A 26104-nucleotide genomic window follows, 5' to 3' on the forward strand; every position below is an offset into this window, starting at 1 on the left:
AGTGCCATCACACGGCACCCACAGGATGGCCGAGGGACCAGACCCAGCCAGCGTGGATTTCAGTATTTGCATTGATGGTCTGGATGAGGGGATTGAGTCCACCATCAGCAAATTTGCAGCTGACACCAAGCTGGGTGTGAGTGTGGATCTGCTGGAAGGTAGGAGGGCTCTGCACAGGGACCTGGACAGGCTGCTTCTAGGGCCCAAATCCCACAATGGGAGGTTTAACAAGACCAAGGGCCGGGTCCTGCACTTTGGCCACAACAACCCCTGCAGTGCTACAGGCTGGGGACAGAGCGGCTGGACAGTGGCCAGGCAGAAAGGGACTTGAGGGGACTGCTGGACAGCAGGCTGGACATGAGGCAGCAGTGTGCCCAGGTGGCCAAGAAGGCCAATGGCTCCTGGCCTGGATCAGGAATGGTGTGGCCAGCAGGCCAGAGCTGCTGTGCCATCACTGATCTGTCCCCAGCCCTGCACACAGACATTGCTGCTGCAGCTGCAAAGGAAGGGAACAAAACAGGGGATCTCCAGTGAAAACTTTTCTGGGAGATCCTTTAGTTCGTTTAAAGCCACTGAGTGCACAGCTCCTCATTGACACAGTCTTTTGACCACAGAAAATATGGAGTGAAACAAAACCAGTCAGGGCACAAAAATGGCCTTGCTTTGTGAACATAATTTAAATTAATCATAGGAAATTAAAAAAAAAAAACTGCAAGCAAAGCAACAAGATCTATCAAAGATGACCTTTATTACAAATGATTTGCAAGAACTGGGCAGCAGATTAATGTTTCTGAACTTGCCTAGTCATCAATTTCCACACTGCAGCCTTGAGCTCCTGGCTCCTCAGGCTGTAGATGAGGTGGTTCAGGGCTGGAGGCACCACCGAGTACAGAATTAACAGGGCCAGATCCAGGGATGGGGAGGAGATGGAGGGAAGCTTCAGGTAGGCAAATGTGCCAGTGCTGAAGAACAGGGACAGCACGGCGAGGTGGGGGAGGCAGGTGGAAAAGGCTTTGTGCCGTCCCTGCTCCGAGGCAATCCTCAGCACGGCCCTGAAGATCTGCACATACGAGAAAACCATGAACACAAAACAGCCAAAATATAGAGAAGCACTTAGCACAATGAGCCCATGGTCCCTGAGTTTGGAGTGTGAGCAGGAGAGCTTGAGGATCTGTGGGATTTAACAGAAGAACTGGCCCAGGACATTGCCCTGGCACAGGGGCAGGGAAAATGTATTGGCCGTGTGCAGCAGAGCATTGAGAAAGGCACTGGCCCAGGCAGCTGCTGCCATGTGGGCACAAGCTCTGCTGTCCAGGAGGGTCCCGTAGTGCAGGGGTTTGCAGATGGACACGTAGCGGTCGTAGCACATGATGGTCAGGAGGGAAACCTCTGCTGAAATGAAAAACACAAACAGAAAGAGCTGTGCAGCACATCCTTTATAGGAGATGGTCCTGGTGTCCCAGAGGGAATTGTGCATGGCTTTGGGGACAGTGGTGAGGATGGAGCCCAGGTCGGTGAGGGCCAGGTTGAGCAGGAAGAAGAACATGGGGCTGTACAGGTGGTGGCCGCAGGCTACGGCGCTGATGACGAGGCCATTGCCCAGGAGGGCAGCCAGGGAGATGCCCAGGAAGAGGCAGAAGTGCAGGAGCTGCAGCTGCCGCGTGTCTGCCAATGCCAGCAGGAGGAAGTGGCTGATGGAGCTGCTGTTGGACATTTGCTGACTCTGGACATGGGGGCCTGTTCAAGGAGAAAAGATCAGTTACAGGTTAGGAGAAAGTTCTTTCAGTAAAATCAAAGCGTTTTCCCGCAGACCATTCTTCTGTATCACACTGACAGCCTTTTGATTTTCTAGCAGATTTTCCTTAACTCCAACTGGGGAGCCCTGGTTGGTGCTGGCTGACTGGGTCTTCAGGTTCAGGGCAATTACATGCAGGGTTTTTACAATTCAGCCTTGCCGTGCAGACGTGAGAGGGGGACAGGGAACATGTCCTTGTGTTCCACTTTGAAACCCTGTTAATACAGAAGTCTCTGTCAGCTTGTACTCCCACTGCCAGTGACCAGGAATGGTAAAGTCTGTTTAAATGTTCTAGAGTTTTTTCAACAGCTTTTCTTCATCTCCACTTGACTATTTTTGATGTCAGAAACTCTCAGCATTTCTGCTGCTGCGCTCAGGGAGAACAGAGCAAGTTCTCTGAGGCAAGGTGGTGCATGGAGAATGAGGGGAGGAGGTCTGTAACCTTGTCCTGTTCCAGGATTCTCTGGGCTTTCACCTGTCCCCTACACAGGATGATCACCCTCCCATGTTTCCTTTAAAAACCATCCTGACACTGCTGAGAGCTGATGGATCCACCACAGTCCACCCAATGTCCATCCTCTTCTCAAGGGCTCAGCCCCACATTTGTACCCAAGGACACACGGGACTCATTCCACCAACCCAACAGCATTTTCTCCATCACAGAACTTGTGTGTCTCCCCGTGGGGCTTTCAGATAACACAAAGATGCTACAGGGCACGTTTGCATTGTGGAGGGAAGCTGGGAGCTTGGAAGGAAATCTCAGGGAGACTTTCAAGTGTCCTAATGATGGCACTGGATTAAATGAGATGGAGCTCCTTCCCTGGCTGCACTGACAGCATTGCCCACAGCCAGGCACTGGGGACAGGGTCACCCTGAGCCAGCTTTGCCCCCTCCCAGAGCCCCCCAGTGCCAGGCAGGTGCTCCCAGCCCTGTGCTCTGCAAAGGGAACTGGGCCCGGGGCTGCAGAGCTGCCCCACGGCTCTGCTGCAGCTCTGCCTGCACAGAAGGGGCTTCATGCCTTGGACCCCCAGCCCTGAGGGCAGAGGCTTGCCTGGGGGACAAGAGGGAGGGGGCTTGTTCCGAGGGAGGGGCTGCACTGGAAAGGATCCTCTGGAGATCTCTCCCTGCCACAGCATTTCTGGGTTTTGTTTTCTCTCATTGCCTGATCTTCTCTCTGCTTCCTGGAGATTTTTCTCCTGGAGGTATTTCCCTGTTCCTGATCTCTCCCTGCCAGAACTCACAGACCCCAAATCTCTGTGCACTCTCCTTGGCCCTACAGAAACCTGCCTGTTTGCAGGGCACTGGCTGGGGGCAGGTTCTGTTTGGAGCTTGGAGAAAGGACAGGTCAGACTAAGCCTGATGGCTCCAGTGAAGGCGATGCTGGTGCTGTCCATGGGCAAAGGAGTGGATGAAAGCACTTTTGGCAACCCATGAATAGCACTGGAGGTATAGTTCAGATGCCTTAGGGACTTTTAAACATGAAGTTGTTTATTATTTATCCCCCCCGTTCACCAGGAGTAAGAAACTGAAAACAATGACTGAGTAAATTTTATCTTTATAAAAATTATTGTCCTGGAAATATTCCTGGAGTGAGCAGAAGCCCTGAGCATGTCCACATGCTTACAGCAGAGATAGTCTGAGTTGTACTTACAGAATCCATAATGGGATGTTCCTGCTTTAGGAGATCATTGCAGGAGCTGCAGCTGCATTGTCCTGCAGCCAGAGGCTTCCAGTGTCAAGGGCTGGAAATGATTCTCGCCCAGTCAGTCCCCAGCATCTTCCCAGCCCTGAGTGATTGAAGCTCTCTGTGCCTGTGTGCTGTGCCCAGGGTGGCTGCAAGCAGAGCCCCAGCCCTGCTGGGCTGTGCACAGGAGCCACTTTGATGGAGAAATGCCTTTTTGAAGCTCATCTTGGTTGCCAGGAGGTGCCTCTGTGTCAGGAGCCCGGCCCAGCTCAGCAGCACAGACACAGCACAAGGATGTTAATGAGCCTCTTGGGGATTTGCTGTTGTTTACATCAGACTCAGTCCCTGAGAGAGTGTTCAAAAAACTTCTCAAGGACTCAAAGTCAGATTAAAAACGCCAAAGTTTCTTGAAGTTTTAAATGGGTCCCATTGAGGGACACGCCTGAGAAAGTGTCCCCAGGTTCCAGTTAGAGCAGAACACCGCAGGCACTGATGACAGGTGGGGACAAACAAGGCAAAGGTGTCTCTGATGCTGAGCAAACCTGCATGTGTTTCAGGAATGCAAAAGGCCAAGGCCTGAGCTCCAGCCCCTGGCAAGGCAGATGCTGTCCCTTCCTGTGGTGGTTTTATGTTTGCTGAATTTTGTTTACTAGCTGGGAGATAAGATTTTGGGAGAAAAAGCTGAAACAGGCTCAGCCTAAAAGTAAAAACAGATAGATTTTATTAGCATACACTAAGAGAAGAGAAAAAGGAAAAATGAGACATTCAAACATCTTTCCACTTACCACAAACCGTTCACTTTCCCACTCAACAGAGAGAAAACTATGATTTTTAGCCAGTTGCAACTATTTAAACACAATCCTGCATCACCTTGGGAGAGGAGCCTCTCTAGAGTTTATGGAGATACATGCCACAGGAAAAGTTCTGGTGGTTCTCATGGTCACAAATCTGCAACCACACGGAATTTTTGCAGATTCTGTGCAGTCCCACCCATATAACAGTTTCCCAAGCTGCTTATGGGCCTCTGCATGTTTGGGGTACCATTTTAAGAATGCTTTTCTAGTATAAAGCAAGGATTCTCTTCTTCTTTCTCTAAAATCATCACTATCTCAAAAGAAATAGAGACCTCCTTTTATGCCTAGGAGCCAGAACTTCAAAATTACTTCCTTTCTAGAAGCATCTTTGTCTCAAAGGCTGAGACTTCCTTATTTTTTCCCAGGAGCCGGGTATATTTTCTATTCAAAATCCTAAATTAAATCTCATTCATATCAGTACATACAACTGTTTGACTAGAACTTGCGTTCTCCCAAACAGCATTATAATAATCTTTTTTTCTGTAATTCACATCCAGAGAAGTCTGGTCAGAAATATCCACTTCCTCCAATAGTCTTTATCAGTTCTTTTGCTAACTTTTGTCTCATACTCTCTCCTTACATTTCAAATCACTCTGTCTTCTATGAAGGAAGGAAAAAGGTTAATGTCTTTGCCTAAAGTCTTTTTTTTTTTTTTCTCCTTCTCCAGCTTACTCCCAGAACTTCAAGGCTGAAAGTGATAGCAGGGGGAGCATGGAGAAGAATCATGCTCAAGAACACTGATGGATGACCCTCCTCCAGCCCTGGTCTGATCTAAAGCAACTCAAACTTGGATTAGCTCCCTGGAGCTCCAGAGAAGAATTTTCAAAATTCTCTCCTCCATCAGCCAGCACGGGTTTAGGATAGGTAAGTCATGTTTGAGCAACCTGATCTCCTTTTATGACCAGGCGACCCGCCTGGTGGATGTGGGAAAGGCTGTGGATGTTGTCTGTTGGGACTTCAGCAAGGCCTTAGGCACTGTCTCCCACAGCACACTCCTGGAAAAGCTGGCAGCCCACGGCTTGGACAGGAGCACTCTTTGCTGGGTTAACAACTGGCTGCATGGCCGGGCCCAGAGAGTGGTGGGGAAGGGTGCTGCATCCAGCTGGCAGCCAGTAACCAGGGGTGTTCCTCAGGGGTCTGTGCTGGGGCCAGCTCTGTTCAATGTTTGTATTGATGCCATTGATGAGGGTATCGAATATTTCATTAGTAAATTTGTGGACGACACTAAGCTGGGAGTGTGTGTCGACCGCTTGGAAGATAGGATGGCTCTGCAGAGAGACCTGGAACAGTTGGATGGGTGGGCAGAGTCTAACAAAATGAAGTTTAATGAGTCCAAGTGTTGATTCCTGCATTTTGGCCACAGTAACCCCCTGCAGCATTATAGGCTGGGCACGGCATGGCTGGACAGTGCCCAGGCAGAAAGGGTCCTGGGGGTTCTAGTCAGCAGTCAGCTGAACAGGAGCCAGCAGTGTGCCCAGGTGGCCAAGAAGGCCAATGGCACCTGGCCTGGATCAGGAATGGTGTGGCCAGCAGGAGCAGGGAAGTCATTCTTCCCCTGTACTCAGCACTGCTGAGGCCACACCTCGAGTGCTGTGTCCAGTTCTGGGCCCTCAGTTTAGGAAGGATGTTGAGATGCTTGAACGTGTCCAGAGGAGGCCACAAGGCTGGTGAGGAGCTTGGAACACAACTCCTGTGAGGAACGACTGAGGGAGCTGGGCTTGTTTACCCTGGAGAAGAGGAGACGCAGAGGTGACCTTATCCCTCTCTACAACTCCCTGAAAGGTGTTTTTAGTCAGGGGGGTTGGTCTATTTCTCCAGGCAGCCACTGACAGAACGAGAGGACACAGTCTTAAGCTGCATCAAGGGAAATCCAGGTTGGAAATTAGGAAGTTTTTCACTGAACGAGTGATTAAAAAGTGGAATAGTCTGCCCAGGGAGGTGGTGGCATCACCATCCCTGGATGTGTTGAGAAAGAGACTGGATGTGGCACTTGATGCCATGATCTAGTTGAGGTGTTAGTGCTGGGTTGGACTCGATGACCTTGAAGGTCTCTTCCAGCCTACACATTCTGTGATTTTGTGAGACAAGAGGTTCCGGCAGTCAAGCCCAGAGCACGGCCACCGGCCACCGCGGCCCCTGGCACAGGGCCAGCACTGCCGATCTGCAATCCTCCTCCTCTCCCCATCAGAGGAGCTGGAAGAAAAAGGGGACAGTGCCGGCCCAGGCAGCTCTCCTACAGGCAGTGGCCCTCCCAAGGCCTTGCCGGGCCTGGCTCTGGGGAGGCCTAGCCTGAACCTCTGACTTATGAAATGATCTTAACTCCTTGCCAGCCAGAAATATAAAGACGACTGAGTCACTTGGTACCTTTGATTCAAGACTGGGTCCCAAGAGACATGTACAACACTCTTATTTGTCAACCAAGCTGTCAATTCATACTATTCCTTCTTAAAAAAAAAAAAAAAATCTTTCACATTCATGCTAAACCACCACATTCCCTCAGTGCTCAGGGCTCTTCCCGGCCCACTGGGATGTGGGGATGTGCAATGCCCAGGGCAGCACCATGGGGCGGCCCCTGCCAGGCTGCTGAGCAGGGACAAGGAGGCAATGAGGCCCCAGGCCTGCAAGGGTCACTTGTCTCCTCCTCATGGCTCAGGCCCAGGCCCAGCAGCCATGGCCAAAGTGCTGCAGGAGTTGGCTCTGTCAGGGCCTTGCAGCTGCTGCCCATCCCTGTGCCTTGTGCAGCCCAGGCTGTCCTACGGTGTCCGTGCCCTGCGCCTCTGTCCCTGCAGGCTGTCGTCATCCCCCGGCTGCCCCACCTGGCTGGGCCCTTCCTTTGCTGACAGCTCTGCGTCCTGCCTGCCTCTGCCTGGGCACACAGAGCCTTGGGCTGCTCCAGACTCCTTCGGGGGGTACATGTTGCACCACAGCCCTGCCCTGGGAGTGCAATTCCTTTCTTTTTGTTCTCAGTCTGGGCCTCCCCAGGTGTCCTTGGCATTAACTTTTTCTTTGTCTGGCTGTTCTCTCGTATGTGAAAAGGATCCACCATCTCTTAATCCACCCTTCAATCCCTCCCAGGGCTCTCCACTGCTGTCCTCAGTCTCCACTCCAGTGAGCACAGAGCTCCTTTGTCCCTCTATTGTGGTCATGTGGTTGAGGCCTCCAAAACCTATGTTGGGAGAGCTCTGGGCCCTCTCCAAGTTTTTGAGAACTTAAAATGTTCTGCTAATAGTTTAAGAAAATTACCAGAGGCTAAGGCCAGACAGACCTGTCTGTAATGGCAGCTTTTGTCTGGGAGGAATCGTTGGGTAGACAGAAGTTTGGATGTAGAATTCCAATTTTGGCCATTGGCATCTAGATGAGAAAGGCAGTTTTAATCTACTGGAAGGAAAGCACTGAGCCCCAGTGTTTGGTAGTAGATGAGAGACAGCCCTTGGGAGGCCAAGGCCATCCAGACTTGTCTCTCCTGGCAGCTTTTGGCTGGGAGCAAACCCATGGATATAGGGAACTTTTCAGGGGTTTCGAATTTCAGCCATGGGCACCTGGAAATAGGGATGGTTCTTTTCCATAGGAAGGAAAGCACAGGGCCCCAGTGCTTCTGTGGCAGATGAGTAGCAGCTTTCTACATACATCTGGACTGGTCAGGAGGGCCCCAAGGGGCCAAACCAGCCAGATCTGTTCCATGTTCCCTTGGTTCCATGAGGCCCGAGGCCTGTGGTGTCACAATGTTCTTCCTTCTGAGGTGTCACAATGGCCTCTGGCTTCCATGAGGCCCAGCATGGTCATAGTGGCCCTTTGGTTCTGTGGGACCCTGCAGTGTCACCATAGTCTCCATGATTCCATGTGGTCTTGCAATGTCACAATGGTCTCCATGGATCCACAGTGCCCTGCAGGATCACAATGGTTCACCTTTGGTTCCACCAGGCCCTGTAATGCAACAATTGCCTCTTGGTTCCACAAAGCCCTGCTGCTTCACAGTGGTCCCTTGGTCACATGGGGCCCAGCAGTGCCACAATGATCCCATTGGTTCCATGCGACCCTGAGGTGTCACAATGGCCCCTGGGATCCATGGTACCCTGCAATGTCACTGTGGCCCCTTGGTTCCATGGGGTCCCCATCGTGTCACAATGATCTCCATAGGAATGAAACAACCGAGCCCCAGTATCTCAGGGGCAGATGAGCAGCAGTCACCAGAGGCCAAGGGCAGCCAGATGAGATGGTGCTGGCACATTTTGTCTGGGAGCAATCCTTGGATATAGGGAATTTTATAGGCGGAATACCAATTTTGTACATTACCACCTAGAGGAGAAGGATGGCTCTTTTCCATAGGAAGGAAAGCATGGAACACCGATGTCTGAGGGGCAGATGAAAGGCGGCCATCAGAGGCCAAGGCCAGCCAGACCTCTCTGTCCTGGTAGCTTTTGTCTTAAAGCAACCCTTGGATATAGGGAATTTTGGAGGTGGAATCCCACATTCGGACATTTCTGCGTTGATAAGTAGGATGGTTCTTTTCCACTGGAAGGAAAGCACAGAGCACAAGTGTTTCAAAGGCAGAAGAGGAGAGAGGTGGATCCTGGGATGCCAAGACAGCCAGAGCTGTTCGTCCTGGCAGCTTTTTCCTGGGAGGAATTCTTGGACATACAGAATTTGAGAAGAGGAATCTCAATTTTAGCCATGGACACCTTGACAAGAATGATGGTTCTTTTCCATTGGATGGAAAGTACTGAGCCCCAGTGTTTCAGAAGCAGGTGAGAAGCAGCCCCCAAGAGGCCAAGGGCAGCCTGACCTGTCTGTCCTGGCAGCTTTCCCTTGGGAGTAATCCTTGGATGTACGGAGTTTTGGAGGTGGAATCCCAGTTTTGGCCATGGGTGCCTGGTGGAGATGGATGGTTTTATCTGTAGGAAGGAAAAGCACGAAGTCCAAGTGTTTTGGAAGAAAATGACAGGTGGCCACCCATAGGCCAGGCCAGTCAGACTTGTCTCCCCTTGGCACATTTTGTCTTTTTGTCACCTTTTTCAGGCACTCCTTGGACATAATGAAGTTTGGAGGTGGAATCTCAATTTTGGCCATAGCTGCTGGGGCAGGAAGAAGAGTACTTTATATTAGGAAGGAAAGCACAGAGCCCCAGTATTTCAAAGGCAGATGAGAACCAGATCTGTGGAAGCCAAGGCCAGCCAGACTTGTCTCTCCTGTCAGTTTTGGTCTGGGAGCTATCCTTGGATATAGGGAATTCTGGAGGTGGATCCCCAACTTTGGCCATGGGCACCTTGAAGTGAAAGGTGCATTTTTCCCATAGAAAAAAGAAGCACATGGTCCCAGTGCTTGAATGGCAGATGTGAGATGGACCCCAGGTTTCCAGGCCAGCCAGATCAGTCTCTCCTGGCAGATGTCATCTGGGAACAATCTTTCCATTTAAGGAAATTTGGAGGAGGAATCCCAACTTTAGCCACAGGCCCTTGGAGGAGAAGGACAGCTCTTTTCCACAGAAGGAGAACACAGAGCCCCAGAGCTTCCGGGGCAGATGAGCAGCAGCCCTCAACATGCCAAGGTCAGCCAGACCTGTCCAGCAGCCCCCGGGAGGCCAAACCAGCCAGGCCTATTCCACGTTCCTTTGCTTCCATGGGGCCCCTGAGTTTCACAATGGTCCCCTTGATTCCATGAGGCACCACAGTGTCCCCATGGCCCCTTGGTTCTGTAGGGTTCTGTACTGTCAGCAATGGTCTCCTTGGCTCTGCAGTGTCACAGTGGCCACACAAAGGCCCAGGAGCTTAAAAGACGGATCACAAGCTCAGCCCATGGTGTGGACCCTCCTTCTCCTGGGATTTGTGTCTCACCCACACTGGAACCCAAGCAGTTGCTAGCTATATGTGTGTCTTTGGATATAGATCTTCTGTCTTTCTCAATCTCTCTTTTTCTTCTCCTTCTAATCCTCTTTACCTGAAACATTTTTGGGAAATTTAACATCTTTATTGTTTAATGGTTTCCAGGTTATAAGGGTGTCTTGGTTTGGAAAAGGCAGGTGTTTACTAGGGAGGGGCAGGGAGAACTCAACCCCCTTCCCTCCAAATAACCATAATTTTGAATTTTGAGGGGGCTCTTAGGCAAAGATATGGGGATAGGAATAACAGTTCTTTTCTAGTATGTATAACAAGGCAAACAAACAACAAGAACAACAGCATTAACAACAAAACAGAACCAGGAACCTTGAGCGTCTTTGTTTCAGAAAGCTTGGGGCAGTCTGATTTTGGTGCCCCTGTGGGACTGTGAGAGCACCAAGCTGGAACAGTGAAAAATCCTGGGCTGGTGGGTAAGGTATATCAGAAGCTCCACGGTGGTAGCTGCATTGGCAGGGATGTTCCGGCAGGACAGGGGAGTGCAGGCCCACAGAGTAGCAAAAAGGGCTGTGCTGAAGAAGGGGCAGTGGTGAGACAGGGCCGGCCCAGCTCCAGCAGGGCAGGAGGAGGCAGCCCTGAATTCCTGGGAACACGAGCAGAGGGTAGATTTCCCAGGACCGGACTTGGTAGTGTCAGTGGATTCCTCCCACAGCATGCAGCAGCCTGGCCATCCTCTCTCCTAAATACGAGGACAAGAGACAGCATAGCTGCCCCCAGCCCCATCCTCTATCTGCCCCCAAAACTCAGATTATCTTCCCCCTCTGAGGGAAACTCCCAGAGACAAAAGAAGTGTAGTCCAATGCTACACTTACTCTCCTGACTTTTGGCTACTGCTTTGTTTTAGTCAAGCACCCACAAGTACCCAGCAGTTAGTCTCCTAGCAACTTATCGGACAAAATTCTGTAAGCAAAAAAGAAACAAATCTAACCCCCAACGATATCCACCCCAATTTTTTTTTTCCCATACCAACATATTACATTTAATTTAAACCTTTAAATAATATACATACATTCGCTACCTTAATTATATACATATATACATGCAAACATGGATACAGACACAGTGTCACGGGTAGTTCTCCCTAAAACAAGGGTCCCTTGAGGTATGCATCGGATCTCTCCATCCTTTTGCATCACCCACCAGCTGCAACTTTGTCCCTGAGCAAAGACAACCCCACGGATGGGATTGTCTTTGCTGAAGGCAGAATTAATCCAGTTTTTCCCAGCATATCTCTCATGTGTGCCACTGGAACCTTATCTCCATGTATTGTTCTCAGGGGCTCAGATTGGGCAGGGCTGCTCTGTTGGTGGAACCTCAAGAGTTCACCAACCAGGTGGCCTTTGCTAATTAATCTCCCAGTTCTTGAAAGTCTCCCCATCCAGTGCCTTCAAGATGGTTTTAAGCAGGTCATTGCACCATTACACTTTCCCGGCCACAGGTGCGTGATAAGGAATATGGTACACCCACTCCATGCCATGTTCTCTGGCCCAGGTGTTGGTAAGGCTGTTCTTGAAATGAGTCGCATTGTCAGACTCGATTCTCTCAGGGGTGCCATGTCTCCACAGGACTTGTTTTTCCAGGCCCAGGATGGTGTTCTGGGCAGTAGCGTGAGGCACAGGGTGGGTCTCCAACCAGCCAGTGGTGCCTTCCACCATGGCCAGCACATAGCACCTTCCTTGGAGGGTTTGGGGAAGGGTGATGTAGTCAATCTGCCAGGCCTCCCCATGCTTATATTTGGACCACCGCCCACCATACCATAGGGGCTTCACCCGCATGGCTTGTTTGACTGCAGCACACGTCTCACAGTCATGGATAACCTGAGAAATACTGTCCATGGTAAAATTCACCCCTCAGTCTCGTGCCCACTTACAGGTGGCATCTCTGCCCTGATGACCTGAGGCATCATGGGCCCATCAAGCTAGGAACAACTCTCCCTTGTTTTGCCAATCTAAATCTATCTTTGACACCTCTATCTTTGCAGCCTGATCTACCTGCTCCTCATTAGCCTGACTCTTGGGGACATGGGCATCTACATGGCGGACTTTCATAGGTAGCTTCTCTGCCCAAGTAACATCTCACTGTTCTCTAGTGGCAATGTCTTTCCATTCATCAGCAGCCCAGACTGGTTTTCCCCTCTGCTGCCAGCTGGCCTTTTTCCACCTTCCCAGCCAGCCCCACAGAGCATTGGCTGCCATCCACAAATCAGTGTAGAGGTAGAGCTTCTCTCTTTCAGCAATGTCCAGGGCCAATTGAACAGCTTTCAGTTCAGCAAGTTGACTCGATCCACCTTCTCCTTCAGTAGCTTCAGCAGCCTGTCTCCATACTCCCCTGCCTGGGGCTCCACACAGCTGCCTTCCACCTCCAGTTCATCCCTACGATGCGACAAGAGCTGTCAGTGAAAAGAGCGTAGAGTGTTTCTTCTGCTGGCAGTTGGTTGGATAGAGGAGCTTCTTCAGCCTTTGTCACTTGTTTCTGCTCCTCTTCATCAGTGAGACCAAAGTTTTCACCTTCTGGCCAGCTTGTAATTTTCTGTGAGTTGGCTATAGAAACCCCATTAGGTAACACCATGTTGTCTAGCTTACCCTGGTTTGGATGGCACATGGTTGTGGCTGTATTCCTCTCATTTGCAGGCCCTTATCAAAACATGGGCCCTATAACTAAGGCTACTGGGTCTGTTATCTAGTTTGTTTTATGGGTTGATAATGTCGGAGTCCAGGGCATTCCTCTGGATGCCCTGGGAGGCCACAGACCTGAGCAAGAGGGTTTGAGATCTGTACAGGGGGGTTTTGGAGCTGTACAGGGAGGTTGGAGACCCTGGCACAGAGCTCAGGAAGACACTGTCTTTGACTTCAGTCCATGGGAACGGCTTCCAACATTGAGGGAAGAATTACAAACTACAAAGATGTGAAAAAAGTAGTTTAGTTTGGTATAGGATGAGAAATGATGTAGTTTTGAGTTTTTAGAATATAGGTACAAGGGGGACAAGATGGAGGACTTAGGGTGTTGCCCTTAGTTCTTCCTTCTTCTCCCCTGGCCTCCATCTTTTGGTGACGGTGGCACAAAGTAGTTTAATGAGATTGGATCAGAGTAAAGTTGACCATTTTACTATAGGTGATAGGTATAGGAATATAAGTGTAAACAGGTGATACGTAACTTTCTGTATAAAGGGACTGCGACGTCCCACTGTGGGGGGAGTCGCCTCGTGTCCCAGCTGCTGTTCAGATCTCCACTGGGCACGGAGAACATTTTAAGATATGAAACAATAAACAACACGAAATATCAAGAGAACAAGACCTTGAGGACTCCGCTTCTTTCTTGCGACCTGGCTCGGGGCTTTCAGAGGGAAAAAAGGCTTTTTACGATCTTTCAGCTCAGATGAGGAGACCAAACCCAACAGATAAGGTGAGGAATTCATGGATTTTTAACTTCTGCTTGAAGTTAAAGCACATAGATACACGGCTATCACACTCTAAGTGTAAGTTTTTGGGGTTACTTTAAGAATGGTACTTTCTGTGAGGAAATGACAGCAGAGGAAGTTTTCTCCCAGCCCTTCAACCAGTTCTTTGTGCCTACCCCACCAGCTTCTGAAGGGCTCTGTCAGCCCCTGGAGTGGACACACAGGCTGAGCCAGAGGTGAGAATGGCAGAAGAGGCTGAGCTGAGAGGGACCCAGAGGAATGATGGAGTGCAGGCAATGGCGGCCTGGGCATCCCTGGGAGGGGTGTCCAAAAGCTCGTGGAGCTGCGGCAGCCTCGGGGCTGTGATTATTCCTGGGGAGCCTGGTCAGTGTCCCAGCCCTCTGTAGGGGAAGGAGCTTTTGCTGCTCTCTGGCCCAGAGCCAGCCTGGCCCAGCCCCAGCCGTTCCCTGGGCTGCTGTCCCTGATCCCCCGGGGCCCAGGTGGAGCTGCCCCAGCGCCAGCCCTGGCAAGGAGCCGCAGCACCCGGGGAGCTCCGAGCTGCGTCTGCTGGGCTGTGGCCGAAGGGAGGCAGCGGCCGCAGAGCTGCGGGGAAAGGTCCTGGCCCTGGCTCTGGGCTGGGCCGGGGCCACGGGGAGAAAATCAACTTGCAGCTTGTGACCCACAGCAGGGATGAGCAGTAATTGCTGGCTGAGAGAGACTCTTGCCAAGGGTCTGCAAGGAGAGGACACAGGGAAGGGCTTTGTGCTGCCGGGGCCAGGCCGAGATGGGATGTGGGCATGGACTTGTACCCTGGGAGGGCGGTCGGGCCATGGCCCAGGTTTGCCCGAGAGGCTGCGGCTGCCCCCGAGGTTTTAAGTCCTGGTTGGAAGGGACTTCCTGCCCAGAAGTCATGGGATGGGATGGTGTAGGGTACCGTGGGGTAGGGTGGTGTGGAGCGGTGAAATGTGGGGATTGCACTGTGGGGATTGCACTGTGGGGATTGCACTGTGGGGGTGGTAAGAAACTTGGCAGGTGTAGGGATTGCAATGAGGTATTGAGTAGTTTTTGCTCTTGGAGTAGAGGGTCTAGAGGAAGAGAAAGCAAGAGGCACTTTTTGGAGGCTCCTGTTGCTTGTAGCAATTTTGGGGCCTAGAAGTGCATTCTGGGAGATCACAGTGAAATTGGCAAGGCAGAGGTAAAGGTCCCAAGCTGTGCAGGGCTGAGGTTACGTGGCAGTGATTTGGGGAGGATAAGGGCACCACATTACAGAAAGGGAGGAAGGAAGAAAGGAAGGAAGGAAGGAGAGAGAGAGAGAGAGAGAGAAAGAAAGAAAGGAAGATTAAATAAAAGGGACGGAGGGACTACTCCCCAAGAAACTACTGGGCAAGATAATATTGGGCAAGAAACTAATCCCCAAGAAACTATTGGGCAGGAAACTACTCCTCTAAAAAGTACTGGGCAACAAAGTGTTTGAAGTGCAATCACTGTGCTTTATGGCAAGACTGCAGGAAAAGAAAGAAGCAGAGAAGGAAGGATAGAAATGTTTGTCCAGACTGTGAAATTATCGCCCTTGTTTTTGCCATGTTCCTGTCTCAGCACGAAGAGCTGGAATTCTGCACCAGAAAATGCAACAGCAGTTACTGAGTTCATCCTAGAGGGTTTCCCAGAGCATGATTCAAGACTGCGGATGTTTTTATCTCAGGTCCTTCTGCTCATGTACCTGACAACAGCGATGGGGAATGAAACCATCCTTTTCCTCATGTGTGTGGATCACCACCTGCAAACCCCCATGGATGTTTTCATCTGCAGCCTGGCCTTCCCGGAAATCTGGTTTACATCCTCCACAAGCATCAAATGGTTTGTGATGCTGAGTTCTGGTCAGAACACTCTCTCACTAGGCAGCTGCTTTGCCCAAAACTATTTTTATTTTGCCCTGGGCTGCACAGAGTTTTTCCCTGGTTGTCATGTCCTTTGACCGCTGTGTTGCCATCTGCCACCCTTTGCTCTATGCTGACATCACAAAGCCTCAGCTCTGTGTCCACCTGGTTGTTGCTGCTTGGGTCCTCGGCTTTGTCCTGCTGAGCTACCGCTGCTCTTCCTCTCTGAGCTGTCTTTCTGTGGCTCCAAGATCCCCCATTTCCTCTGGGACAACTCCCCCTTGTTCAAACTGTCCTGCTCTGACACCAGCCTGCTTTGGGAAACAGACTCTGTCTTCTTACCGTGTGTCGTGCTGGGCTCCTTATGTTTGACTCTGGCATTTGACATCTGTGTCCTTTTCTGTGTTCTGCATCTTCCAGCAGCCTCTGGGAGGAAGAAAGCTTTGACCACGTGTTCTTCCCATCCCATCACCTTATCCATTGCCCGTGGGAGCTGCATTGCTCTCTGCACGTGTCCTGCAGAAAATGTTTCCTTGAGGACCAACAGAACTGGAGCTCTGCTGAACACAGTCCTGTTCCCATTCCTAAATCCATTCATCTGCAGCCTTGGGAACAAATCTGTGATCCTGGCCCTGAACAAATCCATTGCCAGGCCAAGAACAAAGCCTTTCCTCTAAGCATGGTGCATTTCTGGAAAGCCATCCCAAGGATCTGGTATCATCTGTTACACAAAACCAGTGCCTGTGTGTGCAGCCTCCAAACACGGCTGCCTCAGGAGATTGATGCTCCTGCTGGGTTGTGTCAGGTTAAGAGAGAAGAGACTCATCTGCACTCCCAGACAGGGCACCAACAATGGCAGCAGGACAAACTCAGTTCATTCTCTGCCCGGGCTGCTCCCGGGCCCATCTCAGGAGAGCCACCAGCTCGTTAAGAGCCCATCTCTGGAACAGAGAAGAGCTCAGAGGAACAGTGGCAAGTGACAATCCAAATTACAGCTCCTGAGCGATGGACACCTTGTCCCAGCTCCTTTCCTGGGACAGCCATCAGCCCTGCTTTGAAACCCCAAAGTTTGAAACTCCAAAGTCACCCTGCCAGTAAAGAAAGACTTTCTCCTGTGCAGTCTAAACCCTCCCTGGTACAGCTTTGAACCATTCTCACATGTTCCATCCCAGGATATCAGGGAGAAGAGAAAGGGAAATGCAGGGCAGAGCCAGGGGGGCAGCGAGATGGGAGTGTGCAGCCTGCAGGGACACAGCAGCAGCTGTGGGACAGCGCAGGACAAGCTGTGCTGGACATGGCCAAGGGCCTGGCAGGGCTGGCAGTGCCCAGGAGAAGCCAAGTCTTGGTGCCCTGGGGCACCGCAGGGTCTGTGCCACCAAGGGCTGGGAGGGGACACCTTGTCGTGAGGCCCTGGGGCCTCCTGGCACAGCCCCAGCAAGGCTGGGCACTGTCACCCCCTTGTCCTGCCCTCAGCATCCCCCCACATCCATCCCAGTGGCCCCAGGGATCTGCTGGGACCAGTACCTGGGGAGCCTTGGTCAGGAATGGCCCTGGGGGGCTCCTCAGTGCTCCAAGGGACTGCAGGTTTTTCAAAGCACTTTGGGATTTGCTTTTGCCTGGGAGTCTCTGAGGGGTTTGTGCAATCACGGCCTCCAATTGTCTGCTGTAATAAGTCCCTTGAGATGTTTTGTCACTAACAACACTCAGTGGGGCTCATTAATGCCTCAAGTTACTCAAGCGTCATTAAAGTACTACTTTTTGACACTGAATCACTCTGAGAGGTTTGTGCAGTCATGGCCTCCAATTATCTGCTGTAATTAGTCCCTAGAGAGGCTTTGTACTGACACTCAGTGGGGCTCATTAATGCTCTGAGATACTCAATGTCTTTTAAGGTACTTTGGGTTTTCCTTCCCACACTCCGTCTCTGAGAGGTTTTTGGGCACTCTTGGCCTCCAGTTCTCTCCTCCAAGGAGTCCATGAGGAGCCTGTGTTGGGGATGGACCTCAGTGGGACCCAGGAATGCTTTGAGACACGCTGGGTTTTTCCTCTGACTTGGACTCCTGGAAAGGTTTGTGCCATCTCCTCTCAGGCCCTGAGGGCTCAGCACCAAATGCACCACGGGGCTCTTTGGGATCAAGCAAGTCCTGACAAACCACGGCTCTGCCTTGATTTCCCTCTGCTCTGGTGCAGTTCATTAGGAAGGTTTTGTACTGCAGTTATGGAGAAAGATTTCAAAGAGCTTCTAAGAAATTCCCATTCCTGTTATAAAGGGTGTGTTTTATTACTGTTCTCTTTAGAGGAGAGGTGATTGCAGCATTCTGTGAATTGATATTGATCCAGGGCCTCTCCTCAGAAGGCCTGGCCTGGTCAGAGAATCTGTGCCTTGAGGTCTGACCCAGTGTGGATAACATTCCCCAAGCCCATCCTGCCTGTCCTCACTCACCTGGGACCTGCTTTGCTCAGAGAGCTGCCTGCACTCAGGCAAAAAAGGGCTTTTCTATTTTTGAAGCAATGTAAAACTCTTAATTTTCCCCACTGAAAACAGACACACTCCTCAAGTATGTGCCAGCCCAAGGGGCCACCAAAACCACTCCAGCCCTGCCCTGGGCCGGCTGTGAGGGTGGATCAGCATCCCAACCTGCCCGGGGCCACTGCAAGGGGCTGTGGCCATGGACACTGCACTGACCCCACTGCTGGGTTTGGGAGCCACGGCAACCGGGAGCAGGTCAAATGTCCGTGGAAACACTGGGGAGGACTGGGACATACTGGGGGACACTGGGAACACTTTGGGAGACACTGGGACATACTTTGAGTGATACTGGGGGATACTGGGATAAACCGGGGACAATGGCAACACTGTCGGGAAGACTGGGGGATACTGGGGCGTTCCATGAAAGATATTGGGGGAAATTGGAAGGGAATGGGAATGAACTCAGGTGTATAGGGAGGGACTGGGCTGTACTGGTGATGAAATGGGCTGTAAAGGGGGGGACTGAAGGGGCACAGGGGTAAAACTGGGCTGTACTGGGGACGAACTGGGCTGTACTGGGAAGGACTAGAGGGGTGGAATCGGCTGTTCCCGCCTCCGCAACCTCTCATTTGCCGAGGTTCCCGCCCGTCACCGCCAGCACCCAATCAGTGCCAGGAAACCGGGGCCTCGGGGCGGTGCCTGGTGTCGGTGCCACGTTTCGGTTTTGCCTTCAACTCCCGTCATGCACCGTGGCCCAATTGAGCCCCATTGCACCCCGGACTACACTGCCCGTCATGCCCCGCGCTCCACAGAACCCCGCCCCCGTATCCCCCCTCCCCCCATGTGTACCCTACCTTTCCCCCAGACCCTCCAGGATCCCTAAGTGCCTCCTCAGTATTTATTTGGAACCCCCCAAAATCGTCCCCGACTCCCCTGAATGCTCCCAACCCCAGAGATGCCCGTTAGAGCCACTTCTGGGAATTCATCTCCGATCATCCCCCGTGCTCTCAGAGCTCTGCCGAACACAGTCTCGCGCCGAAAATTCCTGCTGTGCCCCGTGTCCTAAAGCGCCCGGTTCGAGCTCCCCAAGTTCCCCCCAATTCCTCCCGAACCGCACACGTTTCCCCCGAGGGCCTCAAGTCGCAACTCGGACGCAGAAGTGTCCGCCAACGGCCTTCCCGGACCCGCCGCAGCTTCACTTTATGCACTTCTGGGACTACAGCTCCCAGCATGCTCCGCGGCGCACACATAGCCCTATTCCAGCCGTGACTCCATCTCCCGTCATGCCCCGCGCCCCACCGACAGCCATTGGAGCTGCGCCTCGAACTCCCGTGATGCTCCGCGGCCCCGTTACACCGTGTTCTACCCGCGCTTACAACTCCCATCATCCCCCGCGCCCCAGAGAGTCCCCTCAGGGCCCCCCAAGTGCCCGCCCGGACCCCGAAGGGCCCCAGATTCCCCTCCCTGACCTCCAAGTGCCCACCCGGCTCCCCCAGATGTCCTTCAGACCCCAAATTTTCTTCAGATTCCATCCCCAGGTTTAGAACTGCCCCAAATGTGCCCCAGAAATGTCTCCGTGGACCCCAAAGTGGCCCCTTTTACCCTGTCTGAGAAAACAATAAAGAAGATGACAAAAGGAGTAAAAATAGGACTAATTAGCATAAAGAGGGAGGAATCAATAGCCAGATGTTGTCGATGAATTAATGAAGGGAATTCTGTTACTTAGAACCAATGACCAATAATTTTTTGGGTTGCTAAAAATGTATCGATTTTTTAAAATACATGTAAAACTTAGGTAAAAACATATATAATATTTTTTATATATTTATAAATATTATTATAATTTCCTTATAATTTTTTTAAAAACGAAAAATTCATAATTTACAAAAATTATTTCAGATGTCAGTTTTTGGTGGATGATTTCAGACACGGTGAGGTTGGGGTGAGGAGCAGGTTGTCCAAACAGGGTCAGCCTGCAAGGGGCTCATTCTCCATGCCTAGACCTCCTAAGGAGACACTCAGCATTAAGATCACTTGGGGAATGTTTCTTTCACCTCTTCAATGGACTGAAAAATACAAAAAAAAATGCACCCTGGATTAGAAAAAAAATCAGGAGGTGCACTTTGAAATCTTCCTCCATAAGAGAACTCCAAACTGGCTCCAAGCAGCTGCACAAGCCCTGGAGACGAAGACAAGTGAAGGAAGAAAAAGAGGTCGTGACTGCTTTCTGGATTTGAATCAGCCCCATGCTGGATTTGGGGCTGAGTCCAGAAGCTCCAGGCACTGAGAGAAGGTTGAAGAAGCTGCTCAAGGAGGCAGAAGCAAAACTCCAAGTCCCTTGGAGCATCCCTGGGCCCCACTGAGGGCAGGGAGTGCCAAAGGCTCCCCAGGGACTGCTGAGAGCAGATCCTTGAGGCCAGGATTGCAGGGAGCCGCAGGCTGTGAGCAGGGAACTGCAATGCTGAGCAAGGCCTGGGCTGGTTGGAGGGAGCAGAAAGGCCAAGCCCTGAGCCCAGGCCTGGCACAGCAGGGCCTGTCCCTCCCGGGTGGCTCGGGGCTGGTTGTGGGGCAGTGGGATGGGAGGGGCAGCGAGGACAAATGCAACAACCTGTGTGACACTCCCGATCCTCATGGCACTGCGGGCCAGTGTGACACAGCAGGGCCTCATGGAAACAAGAGGCCATAATGAGCCTGCGGGGCTGTAACACCCCAGAACACTGAAATAATGGGGGTACCCAAAGGTTCTCTTACTCGTGTTTGGTGCACAAGGAGAAATGCCAACCAGATAGTCTCAGGATGAACAGATGCACAGAATATTCTTATTTGCAAGGAACAGTCAAGGATCATAAGTCCAATTCTGAAGTTAATGGCCCATAGAGGGATGGAACCCTAAACCTCGGTGATATTAGCACCATACTTTAACCAACTGAGCTAAGAGGTCAAAGCAACACACAGCTCTACTGGCAAAATATAGAAAATCAAGGAACTTGGAAAACTATTTAATAAAACATCCAACTCAGAATAAAACTCTTATCACAGCAGTAGCTTCATTGACTTAGCCCATTTGACCTGGAAACCTTTACAGAATTACAGAATGATAAAATGACTAGATTGGAAGAGACCTCCAAGATCATTGAGTTCAACCCATGTCCCAACACCTCACCTAAGCCATGGCACCTAGTGCCACATCCAGTCTTTTAAAACACATCCAGAGATGGTGACGCCACCACCTCTCCAGTCAGATCATTCCAGAACTTTATCACCCTTTCCGTAAAAATCTTTTTCCTAATTTCCAACCTATATTTCCCTTTGTGCAGCCTTAAGACTCTGTCGTCTCGTTCTGTCTGTGGCTGCCTGGAGAAAGAGACCAAGCCCCACCTGACTACAAACACCTTTCAGGGAATTGTAAAGAGTGTGATAAGGTCACCTCTGCGTCTCCTTTTTTCTCCAGGCTAAACAACCCCAGCTCCCTCAGTCGTTCCTCACAGGAGTTATGTTCCAAGCCCCTCACCAGCCTTGTTGCCTCCTCTGGACACATTTAAGCATCTCAAGGTTATTCTTAACTGAGGGCCCAGAACTGGACACAGCACTCGAGGTGTGGCCTCACCAGTGCCGAGTACAGGAGAAGAATGACCTCCCTGCTCCTGGTGGCCACACCATTCCTGATCCAGGCCAGGTGCCATTGGCCTTCTTGGCCACCTGGGCACACTGCTGCCTCATGTTCAGTTGGCTGTCGACCAGAACCCCCTGGGCATTGTCCAGCCACACCGTGTCCAGCCTAGAGCACTGCCGGGGTTATTGTGGCCAAAATGCAGGACTCAGCACTTGGACTTAATAAACTTAACCTTGTTGCACTCTGCCCACTTATCCAACTGTTCCAGGTCTCTCTGCAGAGCCCTCCTACCTGCCAACAGATCGACAAATGTTCCCAGCTTAGTGTCATCTAGAAATTTACTAATACGAGATTCAATAGCCCCTTCCATGTCGTCAATACAAATGTTGAACAGAGCTGGCCCCAGCACAGACCACTCAGGAACACCCCTGGTGACTGGCTGCCAGCTGCATGCAGCACCCTTCCCCACCACTCTCTGGGCCCGGCCATGCAGCCAGTTGTTAACCCAGCAAAGAGTGCTCCTGTTCAAGCCGTGGGCTGCCAGCTTTTCCAGGAGCATGCTGTGGGAGACAGTGCCTAAGGCCTTGCTGAAGTCCAAACACACAACATCCACAGCCTTTCCCACATCCACCACACAGGTCACCTGGCCATAAAAGGAGACATAAAAACTGGTCAAACATGACCTACCCCTCGTAAACTCATGCTTGCTGGCTCTGATACCCTGGCTATGACACAATATAAACTGCTCCATGACCTTTACCAGGTACTGAGGTCAGGCTAACTGGCCTATAATTACCAGGATCCTCCTTCCCACCCTTCTTGTGAATGGGTGTCACATTGCCCAGCTTCCAGTCCTCTGGAATCTCACCAGTGGGCCAGGACTGTTGGTAAATGATGGAGAGCGGCTTCACAAGCTCATCTGCCAGCTCCCTCATCACCCTGGGGTGGATCCCACCTGGGCCCATAGATCTATGAACATCCAAGCAGCTCAGCAGTTCTCTGACTGCCTCCTCCTGGATACTAAGTTCCCTCCCACATCCAGTACAGAACAAATGTTGGTCTTCCTATTGCAGTAAATATATTTGAAAAACATTTTTTTATATCCTGTACAAAATTGCCAAATAAAGTTTGAATTGAGCGTTGGACTCCCAAACACTTTTCCTACATGCCCTAGCAATCCCCTTAAATACTCCTTGACCTGACCCTCCTTCCAAAGATGATACATCCTCTTTTTATTCCTAAGTTCCTTCAAAACCTCCTTGCCCATCCAGGCTGGACCTTTGCCTCGTCAGCTCATCTTTTGGCACACAGGGAACGCCTGTTTCTCTGCTTTCAAGAGCTCTGCTTTGAAGCACGCCCACCTTTCCTGGACTCCTTTGTTTTTAAGGGCTGCTTCCCTAGCAACTCCCTGAATAAGTCTCGTAAATAGGCCAAAGTCTGCTGATTGGAAGTCCAGTGTAAAAGTCTTCTTGATGTTCTTCCTGATTTCACCAAATATCGAGAACTCTATAATTTCATCATCACTGTGTCCCAAGGAGCCTCCAACCACCACATCTCCCACCAGCCCTTCTCTATTTGCAAACAACAGGTCGAACACAGGCCCTCCCCTGGTGGGGCTCACTCACCAGCTGCAACAAAAAGTTGTCGTCCATACACTCCAAAACCTTCCTGGACTGCCTCTTTCCTGCTGTATTAAGTTCCCAGCAGATATCCGGAAGCTTAAAGTCACCTACAAGAACAAGGGCTGGTGATCCTGAAACATTCTCCAGCTGCTTTTAGATTAAGTTGTCCACCTCTTCTTCCTGGCTGGGTGGATGATAACGGAGTCCCAGCAGGTTCCCCTGGTACCCCGTCCTGTTTTCTTAGGGTACAACAGTAACAATGAAAACCTTACCAAGGGCACAACTCCCAAGTCTACAAGGAAAAGAACAGACAACCTGTCAAGTTCTTCAAATATTTGTCCTGCTTTGCTGCAAGACTCCTACTGCACACACGGTGTGGAAAGCCAAGGGAAGCTGCAGTTGGTGGCACGTCTTGTGACAGAAGCTGCACCTCGTTCTCCAGGAAGTGTTCTTGGAAAGAGCAGACAGGAGTGTGGAGAAGATTCTGGGAAAACTGAAGGAGCTTTTAAGAAATGAAATGAAACTGTAAAGAAGCAATCAAAGATGTCCTTGTCAAATGATTTTGATGCTCCCCTTTTCCATCTTGCACTACTTCTCCATCCCATGAACTACAAATGGATCTCACCTCTAAGATCCATGATTTGGCAAGTTGGAGATGCTGTAAAATACCATGAGCTACACACAATTTGCCTTCCCCTGTTTTTTCTTGGAAAGCAATGCTGGAGACACAAGTGCAGTGCTTGGGCCGGGTACGAATTCTACATTCAGGGAACGTGCTCTGACAGTGTCTGACCCTCAGCAGGGACAATGCACAGCAGCAACCAAGGGGATTGCTCTGCCACAGTGCAGTAGTCAAGACTCTGGGTCTTGGCTCCTGTGGGCAAAGTTCCCGTGTTTGGACAGGCTCGGGGCTGCCCCCGGGGAGCGCGGGGCTCGGCATGGGGCTGAGCAGGCAACGAACAAACGGACCCGGGGAAAAACGGCCCCGGGGCTTCAGTTGCTACGGCAGCAGTGGCAGCAGCGGCAGCAGCAGCGGCAGCAGCAGCAGAAAAAGCGACTTTTGTGGACTTCCTCCTGCTTTTCCTCTCCCGCAGTCCCGCACCCTCTCCCGATCTCCCTGTCCCGGTGTCCCCGTCCTCTCGCAGTCTCCCTCTCCCCTGCAGGGCCGGGCCATGCCCCCGGCCCGCCCCCAGCCCCGGGCGGGGCTGCCCCGTCCCCGCCCCCGGCCCCGGGCCTCCCGCCGCGGTCTCGCCTCCGCCGGTCTCTGGCTGTCCTGGCGATGGCGGTGCCGGACGGGGATCAGTGCCTGGGGCTGCGGCGGCATCGCTGCCCTTTGCCTCCGCCTGTGCCGGGCCCGGCCCCGGGCCCGGCCCCGGCCCCTGCCCCAGCCCCGGCCCCAGCCCCCGCCGCAGCCCCTCCTGGGCCCCGCGGAGGACACACGTGGCGCGGCCCCTCCCGCCGCCTCCGCTGCTACTTCCCCGGCCCGAGCTCCACCGCTCGGCAGCGTGGCCGCCGGCCCCGAGCTGCCGCTCTCGCGTTGCCAGGAGCGAACGCCTGGGGATTCCCGGCCCGGGGCGGTTGAGGGGCGCTCGGGGAGCGTTGCTGGCCCCAGGCCGAGCACTGAAAGCCACGTTTCGACGGCAGGGAAGGCGCAGCAGGGCCTCCAGGAGCAGTACCGGCTGGGTTCACTGCTGGGGCACGGCGGCTTCGGAAGAGTCTTCGCAGGGACGTGGCTCTCGGACAGGGCAGCGGTGAGCGGCGGGGCTGGCGGTGGGCGCAGGAGGAGGAGGAGGAGGGGGGAGGAGGAAGAGCATGGGGCAGGGCAGCATGGGCAGCGTGGGCAGCGAGCTCAGCCTGCTGCTCCCCTTGCTTGCAGGTGGCCATCAAAAGGGTGCCACGGAACCGCGTCCGGCACTGGGGAGAGCTGGTGAGTGAGCGGGGGCTAGCGGGAGAAGCCGGGGCGTGCCAGGTAGGGACGAGCCGAGGCCCGGCAGGGTGGAAGCTGCCAGGACGCCTCGAAGGAGAGCGCGGGCGTGGGGCCAGCGGAGGGTGCAGAACATCCCGGCCTGGGTGAGGGCTTCCCCAGGCCCGGCACGGCCTCAGCCTCACTGACGGCATCATGGTCCTCCCACAGCCCAATGGCACCAGCGCACCGCTGGAGATCGTGCTGCTGGACAGGGTCTCCACTGGCTTCCCTGGTGTCGTCCAGCTGCTGGAGTGGCTTGAGCTCCCCAGTGAAATCGTGATGGTGCTGGAGCGCCCGGAGCGGTGTCAGGACCTCCAGCATTTCATTCGGGCACGGAGGTTCCTGTCCGAGGAGGTGGCGCGGGAGCTGTTTCTCCAGGAGCTGGAGGCCGTGCGGCACTGCACCAGCTGCGGGGTCCTGCACAGAGACATCAAACCAGAGAACATCCTGGTTGACCTGGCCACCGGGCAGGCCAAATTGATCGATTTTGGCTGTGGCACCTACTTTCAAGACACGGCATACACGCAGTTTGCAGGTGAGCCCACGCAAGGATGTGCTCCCAGCTCCTGACATCTCATGGCCCAACATCTCACAGCCCAACCTGGGTGTGGCAGTGGGGATTCTCCCTTTTGCTGCCAGTCATGGCACTGAGATTTCAAGTGAGTTGCTTTTGAGCAGGGGTGGGTTGGGGCCCAGCTTCCAGTTTTGCTGGCAGCCTTTGCCAGCCACTCTGCCCAGGACTGGGGCTGGGGCAGCCAGCCTGACAGAAACACCCGTGGGTGGGGGTATCAGAGAGCGTGGAGTCAGAACCTGTGCACCAGCCAGTTTGGTGTGCAGGTGAGAAAGGGCTTGGACTGCTCCTCTGGCCTTCTTTGTCTTGTGTTCATAATGTTATTTGGGGCAATGCAGGCAGGGAGGAGGAAGGCATAGTTTTC

At 52.3% G+C, this 26104-nt stretch overlaps 1 protein-coding gene and 1 pseudogene across 1 annotated transcript; one reads left to right on the plus strand and one right to left on the minus strand.

Moving 5' to 3' along the window:
- Positions 1-781: 781 nt before the first annotated feature.
- On the minus strand, positions 782-12130 carry LOC136302471 (olfactory receptor 14J1-like; annotated as a pseudogene).
- Positions 12131-15353: 3223 nt separating this feature from the next.
- LOC136302596 (olfactory receptor 6E1-like) lies at positions 15354-16142 on the plus strand (the record flags this gene model as incomplete). The annotated part of the gene is given in 3 exon segments (XM_066206063.1): positions 15354-15574; positions 15576-15706; positions 15709-16142. Coding segments are annotated over 3 exon segments (786 nt in total), but the record flags the coding sequence as incomplete, so codon positions are not given.
- Between the last annotated feature and the right edge of the window lie 9962 nt (positions 16143-26104).

Source organism: Chamaea fasciata, unplaced genomic scaffold (assembly GCF_029207755.1).
Source record: "Chamaea fasciata isolate MVZ Bird 193981 ecotype frontalis unplaced genomic scaffold, bChaFas1.0.hap1 SCAF_29, whole genome shotgun sequence".
Lineage (NCBI taxonomy): Eukaryota > Metazoa > Chordata > Aves > Passeriformes > Sylviidae > Chamaea > Chamaea fasciata.